The sequence below is a fragment of the Gadus macrocephalus genome, chromosome 15 (genome assembly GCF_031168955.1).
Source record: "Gadus macrocephalus chromosome 15, ASM3116895v1".
Taxonomy (NCBI): Eukaryota; Metazoa; Chordata; class Actinopteri; order Gadiformes; family Gadidae; genus Gadus; species Gadus macrocephalus.
The window spans coordinates 15,598,484-15,614,526 of NC_082396.1; the positions used below are offsets into that span (position 1 = coordinate 15,598,484).

The following is a 16,043-nucleotide window of genomic DNA, read 5'->3' on the forward strand; positions in this document are numbered from 1 at the left end:
ATGTGATTCTAATTGCATACTAGTTGTAACAAAAACAAGGATATTGTTACCATTGTTTTAAAAGGGTATCTGCATGATAACTCAATCAGAAGGGATATAGCCAAACCGATTTAGAAACCAGATGTATATTTTAGATTACTAGGATACTGTTCCTGACCTCTATGCTAAAAAGCATGGTTCTTGACTATCACTACAACAACAATCGATGCTTCCTCTAATACAACTGCTAAATCCACTTGCATCCCCCAGAATAGGAGATGTCTCTGTAGTGGGTTCAAATGTGTGAGAGCAGGCAGAGTTGTCGTCCCTCAGCGGGAGATCTTTTGTTGTCTTTTAGAAGGAGAACAAAAATACTCCAACTATAACAAAGGTTGTCCAAGAGTCGTTTCTTGGTGGCTTCTTGATACGATCTCCACTCGCTCTGGATCTCTGTGGTCCGTTCGCTCCTGGTTTCCTTCTCACTGCAACACAAAGCGGGCACATAAGTACAAACACTCCCTGATTGGCCTGAGTGCTGACACCTGCCCGCAATCAGGTCCAATCCCCCCAGCCTATCCGGTGCGCTCCCAACCTGCCCATACTCCCCCTGCAGGCCAGACGTCGCACGTCCCCCCACAGCCTCCATTCGGCCTTCCTGTTACAAAACGATTACTTCATTCTAAGACGGAACACGTGAATGATGGATCCTATCACTGCCACTCCACAAGTGACCCAAATCATTCCCCCTTACTGCTCCTTCATGCTGTACCCATACTTACTCCAAATAGTAAAATTGGTTTAATCATTTAAACATTGTGAAGTGTGTGTGTGTGGTTGAAGGCTGGTTAACCCTGTGTGCTCTGATACTTCATTGCACGACAGGTGTGCAGCCTAACCCAGCCCCAGAGTTCAATATGCCTGACTCAGGCCAGGTGAGGCTGCTTGAACCAACCATCAAGTGCACCACCACAGCCGGTGTGGGTGTAACGCACATAGACTGTTTATAAAACAGTTTATACTTAAGGCTCAGTTATAGTTCAAAGTTGACGAAACGCAATGCCCACGCAGACGCCTCCACGCAGTCGTGAACCTGTTTTGGTTCTGGGTCGGTTTTAGTGAGCGGACCTGCGGTGCCTTGATGCAAGGATAACATTTTTGGGAGGCACACGTCAGGCACTTGCGGTCGACACAAGGAGGTTCCGCAATGACGTAATGGGTCTGTAAACCCCTTGCGTTGTGTCGACGTGGAACCCTAACCTATTCTTTACTTTCGAAATGTGTACACTGGTGGAAACTATCTCTGAATTGAAAAAGAAAAACGATTGCTCAAGTTGGTCCTACTCATAGAGATTAAGACCGATTCTATGGATGGGGGCTTATCTCCTATCTATTCATTATCCTATAGGCCATGAGTATTTAAACCGGGCAAGACTTGTTGAAGTTGGCAAACAGAATTTTAGACACACAGCAGCGTAGGCTAGACAATGTCATCCATGCTACAATGACTTCTATCACAGAAGCTCAGCTTTATTTCTTTTATAAAATACAAATAAATGACGAAAACACCTTCATATACCTAAACCCCGGTGAAATGTCAGGAAGGTATGGAAATGGATAACGCCCAAGCATACTGCCTCGGCGTTCGAGAGACACCGGTCATGTGCAGTGAGTGCATGGGCATGGGTGTGCGCAGGTAGCCGTGAAGTTAGGTAAACAGACAGGTAAGCCGTTACAGTCCCGCGACTAATTGGAACAGCTTATTGCAGACCTGCGACAGCCAAAGGTGCCAGATCTTTTTACTTTTTTCAGAACATTGGAACAACTGATTGCTGTCGGGATGTAAAGACAACTTAAACAAATATGTCAAATAAAGCTTCTAACATAGATAACCTAACCTACCCTCAGAGCACTGCTACAACTATTGGTCTTTCTCCAAAAAAAATAAAAATGACCAGACTTTTATTTACTCAGGGAATTGATTAAAAAGATCAGTTGTGCTTGTGAATATGCATCTGTTGCTAACATAATGTTTCCTCCAAGAGAATAATGCCTGTATTGCATTTAAGTTCCAGCAAGAATTATTGATGTTTGAAAGTTAAGTGTATCATTTGGAAGTCCGTGTTTGTCCCTCAATGTTTAAAAGTAGAAAAGCACACCTTTAGTTAGGATGGTGATATCAAGTCGGTAAAGAAAGACGCTAGTGTCAGTTTGCGTTGTAGAATTCTGCATTATCAAATTAATTAAAAAGTTGAAATGCTATTTTTTTTTTTCTTGCAGAAACATTGACTCAGTAATGTCCCTCCCCTCCTCTCAAAGCCTTTGAATAACACAGTGTTGAAAAGGTAGGTTGGTCGCTTGAGTCCACCCTTAAAAGGTTTATTTAGTCCTTAATTTCTGCACCACAACCCTAAATCCTCCAACAGACACACCTGCAGAGGAACATATAAAAGCTCTGGTCCTATCAGACGGTCAACAAACCTTAAGGAGTCTCTCTGTTGAAGACGTCCAGAGAAGCTCCGGTGCCAGTGTCCAGAAACAACCAGATAGACCCAGAAGATGAAGACCTGTCTCAGCCTCCTCCTGCTCTTGCTGGGCCTCTGCCAGGCTCAACCTCTGGTGGGGGAAGAAAGTGTGGCCGATGTCCTAGAAGACAATGAGGACATGGATATCATCACAGAGATTCTGACCTCCAACAACGACTCCAATGAGATCCTGCAGAAGGGAGACCTCTCCCAGGCTCAACCTCTGGTGGGGGAAGAAAGTGTTGATGATATCCTAGAAGACAATGAGGACATGGATATCAGCACCAGGATTCTGATCTCCAACAACGGCTCCAATGAGATCCTGCTGGAGGGAGACTTGCTTCTACCAACAACCAGAAACGCCATGAAGTGTTTTAGGAACAACTGCCTGTGGAAAAAATCCTCCAATGGCCTTGTGACCATTCCCTACACAGTGAGCAGAGCCTACACCTCCGCGGAGAGGTCACGAATTGTGAGCGCCATGCAGTCCTTCCACCGGACCACCTGCATCCGCTTTGTGCCCCGCCAGAACCAGAAGGACCACATCAGCGTTGAGAGCAGAGGTGGATGCTTCTCCTCTCTGGGCAGGACAGGAGGCAGGCAGGTACTCTCTCTCAAGAGATCGGGATGCATGAACTTCGGCACCATGCAGCACGAGCTGAACCACGCTCTGGGCTTCAACCACGAGCAGACCAGGAGTGACCGTGACCAGTATGTCAGGATAAACTGGAGGAACATCAATCGAAGCAATGCCTACAACTTCAAGAAGCAGGACACCAACAACCTGAACACCCCCTACGATTACTCCTCCATCATGCACTACGGCAGAACAGCCTTCTCCATAAATGGACGTGACAGCATCACCCCCATCCCAAACTCCCGTGTTCAGCTTGGCCAGAGAAAGGGAATGACCCGGAATGACATCCTGAGGATCAACCGACTCTATCGCTGCTGAGACCAACCACCAGTTGCCTGCAAATATCACATTCATGTTGTTAATTGTCTCCAAACAATGTTCTCCAGAAATGTCATTAAAAATGTTCCTTCACTGCAATTCATTTGTGTAGTTGTCCTTTTTATTTTATTTTGGGTGATTATCAACATGAACCTCAGTTTATCAACACTTCATGTTGAACAGCTTTATATAAACATCTCTGATGAAATGGACCTAATATCATGTCCACCACAAGATGCTGTTGTGCTTCTTATCACACAGACTACAAGATGAACATGTGATTCTAATTGCATACTAGTTGTAACAAAAACAAGGATATTGTTACCATTGTTTTAAAAGGGTATCTGCATGATAACTCAATCAGAAGGGATATAGCCAAACCGATTTAGAAACCAGATGTATATTTTAGATTACTAGGATACTGTTCCTGACCTCTATGCTAAAAAGCATGGTTCTTGACTATCACTACAACAACAATCGATGCTTCCTCTAATACAACTGCTAAATCCACTTGCATCCCCCAGAATAGGAGATGTCTCTGTAGTGGGTTCAAATGTGTGAGAGCAGGCAGAGTTGTCGTCCCTCAGCGGGAGATCTTTTGTTGTCTTTTAGAAGGAGAACAAAAATACTCCAACTATAACAAAGGTTGTCCAAGAGTCGTTTCTTGGTGGCTTCTTGATACGATCTCCACTCGCTCTGGATCTCTGTGGTCCGTTCGCTCCTGGTTTCCTTCTCACTGCAACACAAAGCGGGCACATAAGTACAAACACTCCCTGATTGGCCTGAGTGCTGACACCTGCCCGCAATCAGGTCCAATCCCCCCAGCCTATCCGGTGCGCTCCCAACCTGCCCATACTCCCCCTGCAGGCCAGACGTCGCACGTCCCCCCACAGCCTCCATTCGGCCTTCCTGTTACAAAACGATTACTTCATTCTAAGACGGAACACGTGAATGATGGATCCTATCACTGCCACTCCACAAGTGACCCAAATCATTCCCCCTTACTGCTCCTTCATGCTGTACCCATACTTACTCCAAATAGTAAAATTGGTTTAATCATTTAAACATTGTGAAGTGTGTGTGTGTGGTTGAAGGCTGGTTAACCCTGTGTGCTCTGATACTTCATTGCACGACAGGTGTGCAGCCTAACCCAGCCCCAGAGTTCAATATGCCTGACTCAGGCCAGGTGAGGCTGCTTGAACCAACCATCAAGTGCACCACCACAGCCGGTGTGGGTGTAACGCACATAGACTGTTTATAAAACAGTTTATACTTAAGGCTCAGTTATAGTTCAAAGTTGACGAAACGCAATGCCCACGCAGACGCCTCCACGCAGTCGTGAACCTGTTTTGGTTCTGGGTCGGTTTTAGTGAGCGGACCTGCGGTGCCTTGATGCAAGGATAACATTTTTGGGAGGCACACGTCAGGCACTTGCGGTCGACACAAGGAGGTTCCGCAATGACGTAATGGGTCTGTAAACCCCTTGCGTTGTGTCGACGTGGAACCCTAACCTATTCTTTACTTTCGAAATGTGTACACTGGTGGAAACTATCTCTGAATTGAAAAAGAAAAACGATTGCTCAAGTTGGTCCTACTCATAGAGATTAAGACCGATTCTATGGATGGGGGCTTATCTCCTATCTATTCATTATCCTATAGGCCATGAGTATTTAAACCGGGCAAGACTTGTTGAAGTTGGCAAACAGAATTTTAGACACACAGCAGCGTAGGCTAGACAATGTCATCCATGCTACAATGACTTCTATCACAGAAGCTCAGCTTTATTTCTTTTATAAAATACAAATAAATGACGAAAACACCTTCATATACCTAAACCCCGGTGAAATGTCAGGAAGGTATGGAAATGGATAACGCCCAAGCATACTGCCTCGGCGTTCGAGAGACACCGGTCATGTGCAGTGAGTGCATGGGCATGGGTGTGCGCAGGTAGCCGTGAAGTTAGGTAAACAGACAGGTAAGCCGTTACAGTCCCGCGACTAATTGGAACAGCTTATTGCAGACCTGCGACAGCCAAAGGTGCCAGATCTTTTTACTTTTTTCAGAACATTGGAACAACTGATTGCTGTCGGGATGTAAAGACAACTTAAACAAATATGTCAAATAAAGCTTCTAACATAGATAACCTAACCTACCCTCAGAGCACTGCTACAACTATTGGTCTTTCTCCAAAAAAAATAAAAATGACCAGACTTTTATTTACTCAGGGAATTGATTAAAAAGATCAGTTGTGCTTGTGAATATGCATCTGTTGCTAACATAATGTTTCCTCCAAGAGAATAATGCCTGTATTGCATTTAAGTTCCAGCAAGAATTATTGATGTTTGAAAGTTAAGTGTATCATTTGGAAGTCCGTGTTTGTCCCTCAATGTTTAAAAGTAGAAAAGCACACCTTTAGTTAGGATGGTGATATCAAGTCGGTAAAGAAAGACGCTAGTGTCAGTTTGCGTTGTAGAATTCTGCATTATCAAATTAATTAAAAAGTTGAAATGCTATTTTTTTTTTTCTTGCAGAAACATTGACTCAGTAATGTCCCTCCCCTCCTCTCAAAGCCTTTGAATAACACAGTGTTGAAAAGGTAGGTTGGTCGCTTGAGTCCACCCTTAAAAGGTTTATTTAGTCCTTAATTTCTGCACCACAACCCTAAATCCTCCAACAGACACACCTGCAGAGGAACATATAAAAGCTCTGGTCCTATCAGACGGTCAACAAACCTTAAGGAGTCTCTCTGTTGAAGACGTCCAGAGAAGCTCCGGTGCCAGTGTCCAGAAACAACCAGATAGACCCAGAAGATGAAGACCTGTCTCAGCCTCCTCCTGCTCTTGCTGGGCCTCTGCCAGGCTCAACCTCTGGTGGGGGAAGAAAGTGTGGCCGATGTCCTAGAAGACAATGAGGACATGGATATCATCACAGAGATTCTGACCTCCAACAACGACTCCAATGAGATCCTGCAGAAGGGAGACCTCTCCCAGGCTCAACCTCTGGTGGGGGAAGAAAGTGTTGATGATATCCTAGAAGACAATGAGGACATGGATATCAGCACCAGGATTCTGATCTCCAACAACGGCTCCAATGAGATCCTGCTGGAGGGAGACTTGCTTCTACCAACAACCAGAAACGCCATGAAGTGTTTTAGGAACAACTGCCTGTGGAAAAAATCCTCCAATGGCCTTGTGACCATTCCCTACACAGTGAGCAGAGCCTACACCTCCGCGGAGAGGTCACGAATTGTGAGCGCCATGCAGTCCTTCCACCGGACCACCTGCATCCGCTTTGTGCCCCGCCAGAACCAGAAGGACCACATCAGCGTTGAGAGCAGAGGTGGATGCTTCTCCTCTCTGGGCAGGACAGGAGGCAGGCAGGTACTCTCTCTCAAGAGATCGGGATGCATGAACTTCGGCACCATGCAGCACGAGCTGAACCACGCTCTGGGCTTCAACCACGAGCAGACCAGGAGTGACCGTGACCAGTATGTCAGGATAAACTGGAGGAACATCAATCGAAGCAATGCCTACAACTTCAAGAAGCAGGACACCAACAACCTGAACACCCCCTACGATTACTCCTCCATCATGCACTACGGCAGAACAGCCTTCTCCATAAATGGACGTGACAGCATCACCCCCATCCCAAACTCCCGTGTTCAGCTTGGCCAGAGAAAGGGAATGACCCGGAATGACATCCTGAGGATCAACCGACTCTATCGCTGCTGAGACCAACCACCAGTTGCCTGCAAATATCACATTCATGTTGTTAATTGTCTCCAAACAATGTTCTCCAGAAATGTCATTAAAAATGTTCCTTCACTGCAATTCATTTGTGTAGTTGTCCTTTTTATTTTATTTTGGGTGATTATCAACATGAACCTCAGTTTATCAACACTTCATGTTGAACAGCTTTATATAAACATCTCTGATGAAATGGACCTAATATCATGTCCACCACAAGATGCTGTTGTGCTTCTTATCACACAGACTACAAGATGAACATGTGATTCTAATTGCATACTAGTTGTAACAAAAACAAGGATATTGTTACCATTGTTTTAAAAGGGTATCTGCATGATAACTCAATCAGAAGGGATATAGCCAAACCGATTTAGAAACCAGATGTATATTTTAGATTACTAGGATACTGTTCCTGACCTCTATGCTAAAAAGCATGGTTCTTGACTATCACTACAACAACAATCGATGCTTCCTCTAATACAACTGCTAAATCCACTTGCATCCCCCAGAATAGGAGATGTCTCTGTAGTGGGTTCAAATGTGTGAGAGCAGGCAGAGTTGTCGTCCCTCAGCGGGAGATCTTTTGTTGTCTTTTAGAAGGAGAACAAAAATACTCCAACTATAACAAAGGTTGTCCAAGAGTCGTTTCTTGGTGGCTTCTTGATACGATCTCCACTCGCTCTGGATCTCTGTGGTCCGTTCGCTCCTGGTTTCCTTCTCACTGCAACACAAAGCGGGCACATAAGTACAAACACTCCCTGATTGGCCTGAGTGCTGACACCTGCCCGCAATCAGGTCCAATCCCCCCAGCCTATCCGGTGCGCTCCCAACCTGCCCATACTCCCCCTGCAGGCCAGACGTCGCACGTCCCCCCACAGCCTCCATTCGGCCTTCCTGTTACAAAACGATTACTTCATTCTAAGACGGAACACGTGAATGATGGATCCTATCACTGCCACTCCACAAGTGACCCAAATCATTCCCCCTTACTGCTCCTTCATGCTGTACCCATACTTACTCCAAATAGTAAAATTGGTTTAATCATTTAAACATTGTGAAGTGTGTGTGTGTGGTTGAAGGCTGGTTAACCCTGTGTGCTCTGATACTTCATTGCACGACAGGTGTGCAGCCTAACCCAGCCCCAGAGTTCAATATGCCTGACTCAGGCCAGGTGAGGCTGCTTGAACCAACCATCAAGTGCACCACCACAGCCGGTGTGGGTGTAACGCACATAGACTGTTTATAAAACAGTTTATACTTAAGGCTCAGTTATAGTTCAAAGTTGACGAAACGCAATGCCCACGCAGACGCCTCCACGCAGTCGTGAACCTGTTTTGGTTCTGGGTCGGTTTTAGTGAGCGGACCTGCGGTGCCTTGATGCAAGGATAACATTTTTGGGAGGCACACGTCAGGCACTTGCGGTCGACACAAGGAGGTTCCGCAATGACGTAATGGGTCTGTAAACCCCTTGCGTTGTGTCGACGTGGAACCCTAACCTATTCTTTACTTTCGAAATGTGTACACTGGTGGAAACTATCTCTGAATTGAAAAAGAAAAACGATTGCTCAAGTTGGTCCTACTCATAGAGATTAAGACCGATTCTATGGATGGGGGCTTATCTCCTATCTATTCATTATCCTATAGGCCATGAGTATTTAAACCGGGCAAGACTTGTTGAAGTTGGCAAACAGAATTTTAGACACACAGCAGCGTAGGCTAGACAATGTCATCCATGCTACAATGACTTCTATCACAGAAGCTCAGCTTTATTTCTTTTATAAAATACAAATAAATGACGAAAACACCTTCATATACCTAAACCCCGGTGAAATGTCAGGAAGGTATGGAAATGGATAACGCCCAAGCATACTGCCTCGGCGTTCGAGAGACACCGGTCATGTGCAGTGAGTGCATGGGCATGGGTGTGCGCAGGTAGCCGTGAAGTTAGGTAAACAGACAGGTAAGCCGTTACAGTCCCGCGACTAATTGGAACAGCTTATTGCAGACCTGCGACAGCCAAAGGTGCCAGATCTTTTTACTTTTTTCAGAACATTGGAACAACTGATTGCTGTCGGGATGTAAAGACAACTTAAACAAATATGTCAAATAAAGCTTCTAACATAGATAACCTAACCTACCCTCAGAGCACTGCTACAACTATTGGTCTTTCTCCAAAAAAAATAAAAATGACCAGACTTTTATTTACTCAGGGAATTGATTAAAAAGATCAGTTGTGCTTGTGAATATGCATCTGTTGCTAACATAATGTTTCCTCCAAGAGAATAATGCCTGTATTGCATTTAAGTTCCAGCAAGAATTATTGATGTTTGAAAGTTAAGTGTATCATTTGGAAGTCCGTGTTTGTCCCTCAATGTTTAAAAGTAGAAAAGCACACCTTTAGTTAGGATGGTGATATCAAGTCGGTAAAGAAAGACGCTAGTGTCAGTTTGCGTTGTAGAATTCTGCATTATCAAATTAATTAAAAAGTTGAAATGCTATTTTTTTTTTTCTTGCAGAAACATTGACTCAGTAATGTCCCTCCCCTCCTCTCAAAGCCTTTGAATAACACAGTGTTGAAAAGGTAGGTTGGTCGCTTGAGTCCACCCTTAAAAGGTTTATTTAGTCCTTAATTTCTGCACCACAAACCTAAATCCTCCAACAGACACACCTGCAGAGGAACATATAAAAGCTCTGGTCCTATCAGACGGTCAACAAACCTTAAGGAGTCTCTCTGTTGAAGACGTCCAGAGAAGCTCCGGTGCCAGTGTCCAGAAACAACCAGATAGACCCAGAAGATGAAGACCTGTCTCAGCCTCCTCCTGCTCTTGCTGGGCCTCTGCCAGGCTCAACCTCTGGTGGGGGAAGAAAGTGTGGCCGATGTCCTAGAAGACAATGAGGACATGGATATCATCACAGAGATTCTGACCTCCAACAACGACTCCAATGAGATCCTGCAGAAGGGAGACCTCTCCCAGGCTCAACCTCTGGTGGGGGAAGAAAGTGTTGATGATATCCTAGAAGACAATGAGGACATGGATATCAGCACCAGGATTCTGATCTCCAACAACGGCTCCAATGAGATCCTGCTGGAGGGAGACTTGCTTCTACCAACAACCAGAAACGCCATGAAGTGTTTTAGGAACAACTGCCTGTGGAAAAAATCCTCCAATGGCCTTGTGACCATTCCCTACACAGTGAGCAGAGCCTACACCTCCGCGGAGAGGTCACGAATTGTGAGCGCCATGCAGTCCTTCCACCGGACCACCTGCATCCGCTTTGTGCCCCGCCAGAACCAGAAGGACCACATCAGCGTTGAGAGCAGAGGTGGATGCTTCTCCTCTCTGGGCAGGACAGGAGGCAGGCAGGTACTCTCTCTCAAGAGATCGGGATGCATGAACTTCGGCACCATGCAGCACGAGCTGAACCACGCTCTGGGCTTCAACCACGAGCAGACCAGGAGTGACCGTGACCAGTATGTCAGGATAAACTGGAGGAACATCAATCGAAGCAATGCCTACAACTTCAAGAAGCAGGACACCAACAACCTGAACACCCCCTACGATTACTCCTCCATCATGCACTACGGCAGAACAGCCTTCTCCATAAATGGACGTGACAGCATCACCCCCATCCCAAACTCCCGTGTTCAGCTTGGCCAGAGAAAGGGAATGACCCGGAATGACATCCTGAGGATCAACCGACTCTATCGCTGCTGAGACCAACCACCAGTTGCCTGCAAATATCACATTCATGTTGTTAATTGTCTCCAAACAATGTTCTCCAGAAATGTCATTAAAAATGTTCCTTCACTGCAATTCATTTGTGTAGTTGTCCTTTTTATTTTATTTTGGGTGATTATCAACATGAACCTCAGTTTATCAACACTTCATGTTGAACAGCTTTATATAAACATCTCTGATGAAATGGACCTAATATCATGTCCACCACAAGATGCTGTTGTGCTTCTTATCACACAGACTACAAGATGAACATGTGATTCTAATTGCATACTAGTTGTAACAAAAACAAGGATATTGTTACCATTGTTTTAAAAGGGTATCTGCATGATAACTCAATCAGAAGGGATATAGCCAAACCGATTTAGAAACCAGATGTATATTTTAGATTACTAGGATACTGTTCCTGACCTCTATGCTAAAAAGCATGGTTCTTGACTATCACTACAACAACAATCGATGCTTCCTCTAATACAACTGCTAAATCCACTTGCATCCCCCAGAATAGGAGATGTCTCTGTAGTGGGTTCAAATGTGTGAGAGCAGGCAGAGTTGTCGTCCCTCAGCGGGAGATCTTTTGTTGTCTTTTAGAAGGAGAACAAAAATACTCCAACTATAACAAAGGTTGTCCAAGAGTCGTTTCTTGGTGGCTTCTTGATACGATCTCCACTCGCTCTGGATCTCTGTGGTCCGTTCGCTCCTGGTTTCCTTCTCACTGCAACACAAAGCGGGCACATAAGTACAAACACTCCCTGATTGGCCTGAGTGCTGACACCTGCCCGCAATCAGGTCCAATCCCCCCAGCCTATCCGGTGCGCTCCCAACCTGCCCATACTCCCCCTGCAGGCCAGACGTCGCACGTCCCCCCACAGCCTCCATTCGGCCTTCCTGTTACAAAACGATTACTTCATTCTAAGACGGAACACGTGAATGATGGATCCTATCACTGCCACTCCACAAGTGACCCAAATCATTCCCCCTTACTGCTCCTTCATGCTGTACCCATACTTACTCCAAATAGTAAAATTGGTTTAATCATTTAAACATTGTGAAGTGTGTGTGTGTGTGTGTGTGTGTGTGTGGTTGAAGGCTGGTTAACCCTGTGTGCTCTGATACTTCATTGCACGACAGGTGTGCAGCCTAACCCAGCCCCAGAGTTCAATATGCCTGACTCAGGCCAGGTGAGGCTGCTTGAACCAACCATCAAGTGCACCACCACAGCCGGTGTGGGTGTAACGCACATAGACTGTTTATAAAACAGTTTATACTTAAGGCTCAGTTATAGTTCAAAGTTGACGAAACGCAATGCCCACGCAGACGCCTCCACGCAGTCGTGAACCTGTTTTGGTTCTGGGTCGGTTTTAGTGAGCGGACCTGCGGTGCCTTGATGCAAGGATAACATTTTTGGGAGGCACACGTCAGGCACTTGCGGTCGACACAAGGAGGTTCCGCAATGACGTAATGGGTCTGTAAACCCCTTGCGTTGTGTCGACGTGGAACCCTAACCTATTCTTTACTTTCGAAATGTGTACACTGGTGGAAACTATCTCTGAATTGAAAAAGAAAAACGATTGCTCAAGTTGGTCCTACTCATAGAGATTAAGACCGATTCTATGGATGGGGGCTTATCTCCTATCTATTCATTATCCTATAGGCCATGAGTATTTAAACCGGGCAAGACTTGTTGAAGTTGGCAAACAGAATTTTAGACACACAGCAGCGTAGGCTAGACAATGTCATCCATGCTACAATGACTTCTATCACAGAAGCTCAGCTTTATTTCTTTTATAAAATACAAATAAATGACGAAAACACCTTCATATACCTAAACCCCGGTGAAATGTCAGGAAGGTATGGAAATGGATAACGCCCAAGCATACTGCCTCGGCGTTCGAGAGACACCGGTCATGTGCAGTGAGTGCATGGGCATGGGTGTGCGCAGGTAGCCGTGAAGTTAGGTAAACAGACAGGTAAGCCGTTACAGTCCCGCGACTAATTGGAACAGCTTATTGCAGACCTGCGACAGCCAAAGGTGCCAGATCTTTTTACTTTTTTCAGAACATTGGAACAACTGATTGCTGTCGGGATGTAAAGACAACTTAAACAAATATGTCAAATAAAGCTTCTAACATAGATAACCTAACCTACCCTCAGAGCACTGCTACAACTATTGGTCTTTCTCCAAAAAAAATAAAAATGACCAGACTTTTATTTACTCAGGGAATTGATTAAAAAGATCAGTTGTGCTTGTGAATATGCATCTGTTGCTAACATAATGTTTCCTCCAAGAGAATAATGCCTGTATTGCATTTAAGTTCCAGCAAGAATTATTGATGTTTGAAAGTTAAGTGTATCATTTGGAAGTCCGTGTTTGTCCCTCAATGTTTAAAAGTAGAAAAGCACACCTTTAGTTAGGATGGTGATATCAAGTCGGTAAAGAAAGACGCTAGTGTCAGTTTGCGTTGTAGAATTCTGCATTATCAAATTAATTAAAAAGTTGAAATGCTATTTTTTTTTTTCTTGCAGAAACATTGACTCAGTAATGTCCCTCCCCTCCTCTCAAAGCCTTTGAATAACACAGTGTTGAAAAGGTAGGTTGGTCGCTTGAGTCCACCCTTAAAAGGTTTATTTAGTCCTTAATTTCTGCACCACAACCCTAAATCCTCCAACAGACACACCTGCAGAGGAACATATAAAAGCTCTGGTCCTATCAGACGGTCAACAAACCTTAAGGAGTCTCTCTGTTGAAGACGTCCAGAGAAGCTCCGGTGCCAGTGTCCAGAAACAACCAGATAGACCCAGAAGATGAAGACCTGTCTCAGCCTCCTCCTGCTCTTGCTGGGCCTCTGCCAGGCTCAACCTCTGGTGGGGGAAGAAAGTGTGGCCGATGTCCTAGAAGACAATGAGGACATGGATATCATCACAGAGATTCTGACCTCCAACAACGACTCCAATGAGATCCTGCAGAAGGGAGACCTCTCCCAGGCTCAACCTCTGGTGGGGGAAGAAAGTGTTGATGATATCCTAGAAGACAATGAGGACATGGATATCAGCACCAGGATTCTGATCTCCAACAACGGCTCCAATGAGATCCTGCTGGAGGGAGACTTGCTTCTACCAACAACCAGAAACGCCATGAAGTGTTTTAGGAACAACTGCCTGTGGAAAAAATCCTCCAATGGCCTTGTGACCATTCCCTACACAGTGAGCAGAGCCTACACCTCCGCGGAGAGGTCACGAATTGTGAGCGCCATGCAGTCCTTCCACCGGACCACCTGCATCCGCTTTGTGCCCCGCCAGAACCAGAAGGACCACATCAGCGTTGAGAGCAGAGGTGGATGCTTCTCCTCTCTGGGCAGGACAGGAGGCAGGCAGGTACTCTCTCTCAAGAGATCGGGATGCATGAACTTCGGCACCATGCAGCACGAGCTGAACCACGCTCTGGGCTTCAACCACGAGCAGACCAGGAGTGACCGTGACCAGTATGTCAGGATAAACTGGAGGAACATCAATCGAAGCAATGCCTACAACTTCAAGAAGCAGGACACCAACAACCTGAACACCCCCTACGATTACTCCTCCATCATGCACTACGGCAGAACAGCCTTCTCCATAAATGGACGTGACAGCATCACCCCCATCCCAAACTCCCGTGTTCAGCTTGGCCAGAGAAAGGGAATGACCCGGAATGACATCCTGAGGATCAACCGACTCTATCGCTGCTGAGACCAACCACCAGTTGCCTGCAAATATCACATTCATGTTGTTAATTGTCTCCAAACAATGTTCTCCAGAAATGTCATTAAAAATGTTCCTTCACTGCAATTCATTTGTGTAGTTGTCCTTTTTATTTTATTTTGGGTGATTATCAACATGAACCTCAGTTTATCAACACTTCATGTTGAACAGCTTTATATAAACATCTCTGATGAAATGGACCTAATATCATGTCCACCACAAGATGCTGTTGTGCTTCTTATCACACAGACTACAAGATGAACATGTGATTCTAATTGCATACTAGTTGTAACAAAAACAAGGATATTGTTACCATTGTTTTAAAAGGGTATCTGCATGATAACTCAATCAGAAGGGATATAGCCAAACCGATTTAGAAACCAGATGTATATTTTAGATTACTAGGATACTGTTCCTGACCTCTATGCTAAAAAGCATGGTTCTTGACTATCACTACAACAACAATCGATGCTTCCTCTAATACAACTGCTAAATCCACTTGCATCCCCCAGAATAGGAGATGTCTCTGTAGTGGGTTCAAATGTGTGAGAGCAGGCAGAGTTGTCGTCCCTCAGCGGGAGATCTTTTGTTGTCTTTTAGAAGGAGAACAAAAATACTCCAACTATAACAAAGGTTGTCCAAGAGTCGTTTCTTGGTGGCTTCTTGATACGATCTCCACTCGCTCTGGATCTCTGTGGTCCGTTCGCTCCTGGTTTCCTTCTCACTGCAACACAAAGCGGGCACATAAGTACAAACACTCCCTGATTGGCCTGAGTGCTGACACCTGCCCGCAATCAGGTCCAATCCCCCCAGCCTATCCGGTGCGCTCCCAACCTGCCCATACTCCCCCTGCAGGCCAGACGTCGCACGTCCCCCCACAGCCTCCATTCGGCCTTCCTGTTACAAAACGATTACTTCATTCTAAGACGGAACACGTGAATGATGGATCCTATCACTGCCACTCCACAAGTGACCCAAATCATTCCCCCTTACTGCTCCTTCATGCTGTACCCATACTTACTCCAAATAGTAAAATTGGTTTAATCATTTAAACATTGTGAAGTGTGTGTGTGTGTGTGTGTGTGTGTGGTTGAAGGCTGGTTAACCCTGTGTGCTCTGATACTTCATTGCACGACAGGTGTGCAGCCTAACCCAGCCCCAGAGTTCAATATGCCTGACTCAGGCCAGGTGAGGCTGCTTGAACCAACCATCAAGTGCACCACCACAGCCGGTGTGGGTGTAACGCACATAGACTGTTTATAAAACAGTTTATACTTAAGGCTCAGTTATAGTTCAAAGTTGACGAAACGCAATGCCCACGCAGACGCCTCCACGCAGTCGTGAACCTGTTTTGGTTCTGGGTCGG

The 16,043-nt window shown here is 45.4% G+C and overlaps 4 protein-coding genes across 4 annotated transcripts; all 4 read left to right on the forward strand.

The window, feature by feature from the left end:
- The first annotated feature begins 2,476 nt into the window (after positions 1-2,476).
- On the forward strand, positions 2,477-3,554 carry LOC132472740 (high choriolytic enzyme 1-like). Its single transcript, XM_060072485.1, has one exon. The coding sequence runs from the start codon at positions 2,536-2,538 to the stop codon at positions 3,454-3,456; it is 921 nt and encodes a 306-aa protein (XP_059928468.1). The 5' UTR covers positions 2,477-2,535; the 3' UTR covers positions 3,457-3,554.
- A 2,653-nt stretch (positions 3,555-6,207) lies between these two features.
- On the forward strand, positions 6,208-7,285 carry LOC132472737 (high choriolytic enzyme 1-like). The gene has a single exon (XM_060072481.1). It carries the CDS (start codon positions 6,267-6,269, stop codon positions 7,185-7,187), a length of 921 nt encoding a protein of 306 aa, XP_059928464.1. The 5' UTR covers positions 6,208-6,266; the 3' UTR covers positions 7,188-7,285.
- Positions 7,286-9,938: 2,653 nt separating this feature from the next.
- On the forward strand, positions 9,939-11,016 carry LOC132472738 (high choriolytic enzyme 1-like). Its single transcript, XM_060072482.1, has one exon. The coding sequence runs from the start codon at positions 9,998-10,000 to the stop codon at positions 10,916-10,918; it is 921 nt and encodes a 306-aa protein (XP_059928465.1). The 5' UTR covers positions 9,939-9,997; the 3' UTR covers positions 10,919-11,016.
- A 2,669-nt stretch (positions 11,017-13,685) lies between these two features.
- LOC132472739 (high choriolytic enzyme 1-like) lies at positions 13,686-14,763 on the forward strand. Its single transcript, XM_060072484.1, has one exon. It carries the CDS (start codon positions 13,745-13,747, stop codon positions 14,663-14,665), a length of 921 nt encoding a protein of 306 aa, XP_059928467.1. The 5' UTR covers positions 13,686-13,744; the 3' UTR covers positions 14,666-14,763.
- Positions 14,764-16,043: the final 1,280 nt, after the last annotated feature.